The sequence below is a fragment of the Oxyura jamaicensis genome, chromosome 1 (assembly GCF_011077185.1).
Source record: "Oxyura jamaicensis isolate SHBP4307 breed ruddy duck chromosome 1, BPBGC_Ojam_1.0, whole genome shotgun sequence".
In the NCBI taxonomy this organism is placed as follows: Eukaryota; Metazoa; Chordata; class Aves; order Anseriformes; family Anatidae; genus Oxyura; species Oxyura jamaicensis.
This window is the reverse complement of record NC_048893.1, coordinates 186,069,841-186,076,346: the sequence shown is the minus strand read 5'-3', so window position 1 is coordinate 186,076,346 and position 6,506 is coordinate 186,069,841. Positions and strand designations below refer to the sequence as shown.

At 44.9% G+C, this 6,506-nt stretch overlaps 1 protein-coding gene and 1 long non-coding RNA gene across 2 annotated transcripts in view; one reads left to right on the top strand and one right to left on the bottom strand.

Moving 5' to 3' along the window:
• Positions 1-4,298: 4,298 nt before the first annotated feature.
• On the bottom strand, positions 4,299-5,657 carry LOC118167255. Its single transcript, XR_004751059.1, has 2 exons — positions 5,615-5,657; positions 4,299-4,612 (listed from the first exon to the last, which is right to left on the bottom strand). It is a non-coding gene; the product is annotated as an uncharacterized LOC118167255 (long non-coding RNA).
• Positions 5,658-6,041: 384 nt separating this feature from the next.
• Positions 6,042-6,506, top strand: part of SAP18 (Sin3A associated protein 18) — a 3,039-nt gene continuing 2,574 nt past the window's right edge. The window contains exons 1-2 of the mRNA XM_035326497.1: positions 6,042-6,203; positions 6,361-6,470. Of these exons, the coding sequence (XP_035182388.1) occupies positions 6,132-6,203; positions 6,361-6,470 (182 nt within the window). The 5' untranslated portion in view covers positions 6,042-6,131. The remainder of the gene's footprint in view (positions 6,204-6,360; positions 6,471-6,506) is intronic.

The window sequence follows — 6,506 nt, the reverse complement described above, 5'->3', positions numbered from 1 at the left end:
GGAATACTGTGAGCAGCTTTCTGGAGCCCTCACGCACACCAAGATGGATCAGGTACAATTAGCTGCCCAATGTTAGCATGTCCCTGCTGACTATGGATAAATTGGTTTTTAAAAAGAGATTATTGTTCAGTCCTTTTGCTTCATGGGAACATTTCTGACACAGGGGTAAACACCTCTACCAAAATGTGTTTCTTTTGAAGAAGTACGCAGATGTTGCAGGTGTTCAAACAGCTGTAGGTATTGAAATTACCAAAAAAATAACAGAAAAGGGAGCGATAACTCTAATCTGCCTAATATTATTTTTGGAAATATTTTTTTCTGAATCCGAATAAAAAGCATCCTGAGGATGCTCTTTCAGGAAACACCTGATCTGGAATAGTTCCATCCAAATGGCAGAATTATAACGCTTGGCAGCACCACAAACAGCTATGAGCAGGGTCTCACACTAGCAAGACAGAGGCAGCTTGTTTACAAGGCACACGAGCGGCTCTGCCTTCCACACAACACCTACCTTCCTGAAGCATGCACAAGGCTGTGCAGATTGATCAGGGCTGGTGTGGCACAGCTGTTAAAAACCAACTTTGCAATTATGTGTAACAGAAAACCAACTGCAGAGATTTTTTTATCATCTTGTGGTCCTTCTGATGACTTTACAGAGAAAGAAGAAAGCATATCTGTCATCTATAGACAAATATAGATTCCTTCCAGGCAGTCATGTCTTGGTGCTCCTAAATTAGCGTACTGCCTTGGGGTCTCTGCATGCTTTATGTTTATAGCGACAGAGTCCTTTTATGTCTCCCAGACTAGCAGGCCATTCCTGCTGATCTTTTACCTCAAACTCCCACATGATAATAAAACAAGCTGATTTACACTCCACATAACTGATTTGGCAGCATCTGATTAACAGCCCAAAAGGACATCGGTGATCATCTCCTTTCCACGTACCTTCTCACACTGCAATTAGAGCAGTAGTTAAGCATGTCCTAGCAACACATTTACTGGTACAACTAACCCCCACCTCAGATATCCATGGGTTGGAGAGGATTTTCTGCTGCACAGCACTCTTTTTTTTAAAAAAATAAAAGACTCCAAAGCTACTCGTGGCTACATGCTATCATTGGATGACTGCTCTTAGCTCCTTAGGAAGCACATACTGCCTGCAGCTGTTCCTCAAGGACGCTTTCTTTGGAGTAACTTTGCCCTAATTCTACAGAAAGTTGCATTTCACTGACAGGGTGAAATAATTCAGCTTGACTTTCATCACAAAGCTTTGCCTGACTTTTCAGATATGACGCATCCAGACCACAAAAGAACAAGCACATGAGGATCTTCAAGTTCATTTTTAATTATCACTGAAATTGGAAAGCAACTCTTGTAATTCTGACAGTTGCCAGCACTACCAGCACTCACACCTGAGCACGCCATAACGTGTGTAACAACCCCATTTTTTTTGAACATCTCATTCTCAGCTGACAGGTAATGTGACAATCTGAGGCCAGGCTGCCATTTTCAAAAGTTGAATGAAGACTCCCACCCAAATCACACAAATGCTGGCATGTAAGAGGTTAGCATGGGCTGGGGATCCAGGAGCACTCCTAGACTGTCTGGCCAATGGCATTGATGCGCTCTTGGCCAACACAGATTGCACCATAACCTCAAACTCTCTCAGCTTCCTTGGCTTTCCTTTTCCTTTGGGATGTGAAACAGCTACACCTCATCCATGAGCTGAATTCACTCTAGTGCTGAGCTGTTTGGCTGCAGTATCATCTGCACAGGGCTGTTGTGAGACCTCACTGACTCATTCCCCTCCTGACTGTACATTCAAGTTGAACAGGACCACAACAATTATGGGGCATTTTATGATCCCAAATCACCTCAGTTCAAACCAGGACAGTGAGCAAGAACATCTTATCCAACTGAGGCTTTAAAGAAAACAGTATTATTTTCTAGCAGCACTACAGGCTGTTTGAAATCTACGCTGACTTTGGTGCAAAACACGGGAAATTAAAATGCTGTGAAAACTAATGCCCACAGAACATTCTGAATATAAAATGTATCTGTGATGTTACCACGACACAAAATATAGGAAATACCAGCAATAGTATGTGCAGAGAAAATGCAACTGTGTTCTACTTGTAGTTAAAAGCCTGTCTGCAGTAAAAACTCCATCAAATTTCAGTTTTTGCTCTCCACGTTGACTGTAAAGATGTTCAGAAGATGATCATGCTTTTGCCAAAACAGGCTAGTTGAACTTCCCACGATCAAGATAAAGACCAAGACCTCTACCAAAGCAGCTTTTCTAGACACATTCAACCATGCAAAAGTAAGGAGCAGTATGTAATCATAGTTGGCAAGAACTCACAAATCCAGTCCATACATCTGAAGTCCTGGGAGCCTTGGGAACCTGAACATGGCATGCTGCAAAGAGTGAGGCTAGTGCACCTCCTTGAACTGAAACACAATATACTCACAGGCCTGAAATACTCAGAATTAATTGTTCTAGTCATCTGTTACAATTTTTGTAGTTTCTGCAAAGTTTACCTTCTTGGTAGACTTTCCAGGCTCACTTGTGCCGCTTCTTCCTGTATTTTTCCAAGGACGCTTTTCATTTACTGTCATCTTCTCAGTTCTGCCTAGAAAGTTTTGTCACACAACATCAACTTGCAATTTTTTTTCCCCTTTCGATTACTTACAGTAACTGCTTAATTGGCCAGCAGGCTACTTGACCTACAATGCTCTTCTCTAAATGGCTGCAGCAGTTTTTCCTAGTCCAAATAAATTGCACCAACACGTTCATACCTTTCATGTTCCAGTAAACAATTAAAATTTCACTATTTGAATAACCGCTTAAATGGAAATGTATGCTAACATGTCTACAAGAGGAAATTCACACTTCTGAAACCACTTGTTTCAGATCTCTAAACATTCATACTTGAAAATCTTTGATTCATATTTTGGATATCTCCTTTACAACAATAAAAGCTAGAGACTTGCTTGTATACGGAGTCTCGCTGAAAATACTTTCATTTTCATATACCAGGGGAGGTTTGTGCAAACACAGCACCCCTGACAAGCAGAGGGGACCCTTCGCTATCCAAAATCCAGGAAAATGTAAAGAGCAGGTGAAGCAATTGGCCATCTCACTGGCACTAATGCGACAGACCTATTCCATCCCTGTTCTTCTCCTTCTCCCGGTCACTCCTGGGCTCACACTTCCACCCCTCATCTTGCACCAGGTCTAGCAATCACGGAATCTGCTTGGAACATGTCAAATGCAATAAATTGACAGAAAAGGAGCCCCCAGCTGGATAGTTTCCTCCTAAATTAGGGAATTCATCTTGTTCTTGGAAGCATCCAGTGGAAAAAAGAAATCACATGGCTGAGAGTAAGGACAGGCAACAGGGAGCTAACCCCCATCTTTTGGGGGCAGCAAGCTGTGAGACTAACTCAGGTACACGTGGGACCCCAGCCTAAACTGGTGGGAATGCAGTTTCCAGTGCTGTGCTTGGTTTCACCAGACAGCGCTGTCTCCAGTAAAACCTGCGTCCTGCACGCCAGCTTACAGAGTGCATAACTGCATTCTCAATTCCAAGTAACTTCCAACTTTCTCTTCCAAACACTCAAGAATCTGAAATTTTAGACTGAAAATAAATTGCAATTGCTAGCACAGCTCACAAATAATAAAGTCATACTTGAATTTACTTAAGACTCAAGCACACTAGGTCATTTTTCACATAAATAAAGCATTCAAAATGTTTAACAGAAGGAACTACTTAGATCTACATAGAACTGTGCTTTATTTGTTACAGCTGTTCTTTTATGATACCTGATCCTAGACATAAATTCCTTTGTTTTGAAAATGGTGGTGCACATATTGAGCCCAAAGCATATATTAACAAGGCAGATATAATTAATTTTAGCAGTGTAATACACTGTATTGTTGCCTGGGAAATCAAATCCTGCAAATGATGGCAAGGCTGAGTCATTCCCTTTGATAATAAAATGATGACATGCTATAACTTAATATAGGTTCAGAACGGTACAGTACTATCCAGGCTACCACAAAACACAGTTAATAAGAGCTGAGGGTGAACTCCAACAGGTTGTTGGTTCTCTTATCTTGTATTAGATGTGCCATAAATCAACGTTTTAAACAAATTGCCGTTTGTTATATTAAAGGTGAACTGCAAGACTTTTTTTTTTGAAGTTTGGACTTGCAACCCTTTTTCTTCTTTACAGAAGGCTCTGTGAATGGGTAGATATATATATATATATATTTCTAACCTATATATTTTTAAAATAAATAATACATTGAAAACATGCATCTACAGCATTTGGAAATGTGAAATCAAACTGTAACACCACCCTTATGCCATAGGTATTTCAACATTTGTAACAATTTTATCTTTTTTTAAAAAAATTAAATATTTATACTGGGAGGGTGGTCAATCACTGGCATAAGGCTGCTCAGACAGGTTGTGGACTTTCTGTGCTTGGAGATATTCATACCCTTGGAGATATTCAGCTCCAAGCAGGAGTTTGGAGTTTGTGGTCTCCTCTGGAGCTCCCATCTGACCTCGGCATTTCTGAGGCTCCGATACTTGTTTCACACCTACAAACACATACATGCTCCCATCATTTTACAGAAGAATGTAATGTTTTACTTTTGAAACAAGAAATAAATTCACAGCGTTTGAGGAAGTGATGTAAGCATAAGTTCTCTGAAAACAAATGAAAGCCCCCCCCCATTCTGACACAAATGACAACTTTTTTTTTTTTTTTTTTTTAAGTTATCAGATCAGAAACACATCTCCTTGTAGCGTAACACAAATCAGCAGACTCAAAATTAATCTAATACAAGATTCTATTCCTGGAAACAGAAGACCATAAATGGAAAGCCTACGGGCCTGGTCCTTCCAACACATGATATTAAGGGAGGCTAAACTCAAAACACTATTTACTCCTTTCTAATTTATTTGAACCTACTAGTAGCTACAGTGGTGGATTATGTTATTTATCTACATTAGACTTTTGTGTAAGTCTTTCTCCATGTAGAAGGAAGTGCCTTTTTCCAAGAGGCATCAGCATCGCCTTATTAAAAGCTTTTCTAAGCAGGAGAAAACACAGGCAATAATTTCAGGTCTGTGACCACAACACCCAGCAGCACCCGGGGAGAAGCCTGCAGCAGCCCACCCCAACCCCAGCCAAACCCATAGAATCACAGAATCATTAAGGTTGGAAAAAACCTCCAGGATCATCTGGTCCAACCATCCCCCTACCACCAATGTCACCCACTAAACCATGTCCCTCAGCACCACGTCCAACCTTTCCTTGAACACCCCCAGGGACGGTGACTCCACCACCTCCCTGGGCAACCCGTCCCAATGCCTGACTGCTCTTGCTGAGAAGAAATGTCTCCTCATTTCCAACCTGAACCTCCCCTGGCACAACTTGTGGCCATTCCCTCTAGTCCTGTTGTTGGTTATCTGTGAGAAGAGGCTGACCCCCAGCTCCCCACACCTCCCTTTCAGGTAGTTGTAGAGAGCAATAAGGTGTCCCCTGAGCCTCCTCTTCTCCAGACCAAACAACCCCAGATCCCTCAGCGGCTCCTCACAGGACTTGTGTTCCAGGCCCTTCACCAGCTTCGTTGCCCTTCTCTGGACACGTTCCAGGGCCTCGATGTCCTTCTTGTAGTGAGGGGCCCAAAGCTGAACACAGCACTGGAGGTGCAGCCTCACCAGAGCAGAGTAAGAGGGGACAAGCACCTCCCTGCTCCTGCTGGCTGCACCATTCCTGATAAAGCCAGGATGCCCCAGGCCTTGTTGGCCACCTGGGCACACAGCCGGCTCATGGTGAGATGAGCAGCGACCAGCACCCCCAGATCCCTTTTCTCTACACAGCTTTCCAGCCACTCTGCCCCCAGCCTGTAGCGCTGCATGGGGTTGTTACAGTCCAAGTGCAGGACCTGGCACTTAACCACATTGAAATCTCATGAGAGGAACATAATATTCTGCTCAGACGAGGGACTTCATCTGCTCTCCCTCCCCTCCCCTCAGTCCGCCCCCCCGCCATTCCCCCCTCCCCCCCCACCCTCTCGCGAGAGCCGCGGCCGGGCGCGGAGCAGCGACAAGATGGCGGTGGAGTCGCGCGTCACGCAGGAGGAGATCAAGAAGGAGCCGGAGAAGCCGATCGACCGCGAGAAGGTGCCGGGGCGGCTCCGTGCCGCTGCCCCCTCGCTCCGCGGGGTCCCGGGGGGAGGCGGTGCGGGGTCCCGGGGGGGCGGTGCGGAGGCTTTTTGGGGGGGTTTTTTGTGGGGGTTGGGGCCGCCCCCCCCCCCCCCCCCCCCCCCCCCCCCCCCAGACGTGCCCGCTGCTGCTCCGCGTCTTCACCACCAACAACGGGCGGCACCACCGCATGGACGAGTTCTCCCGCGGCAACGTGCCTTCCAGCGAGCTGCAGATCTACACCTGGTGAGTGCACAGGGGCCCTGTGCCCGCTCCCCGGCC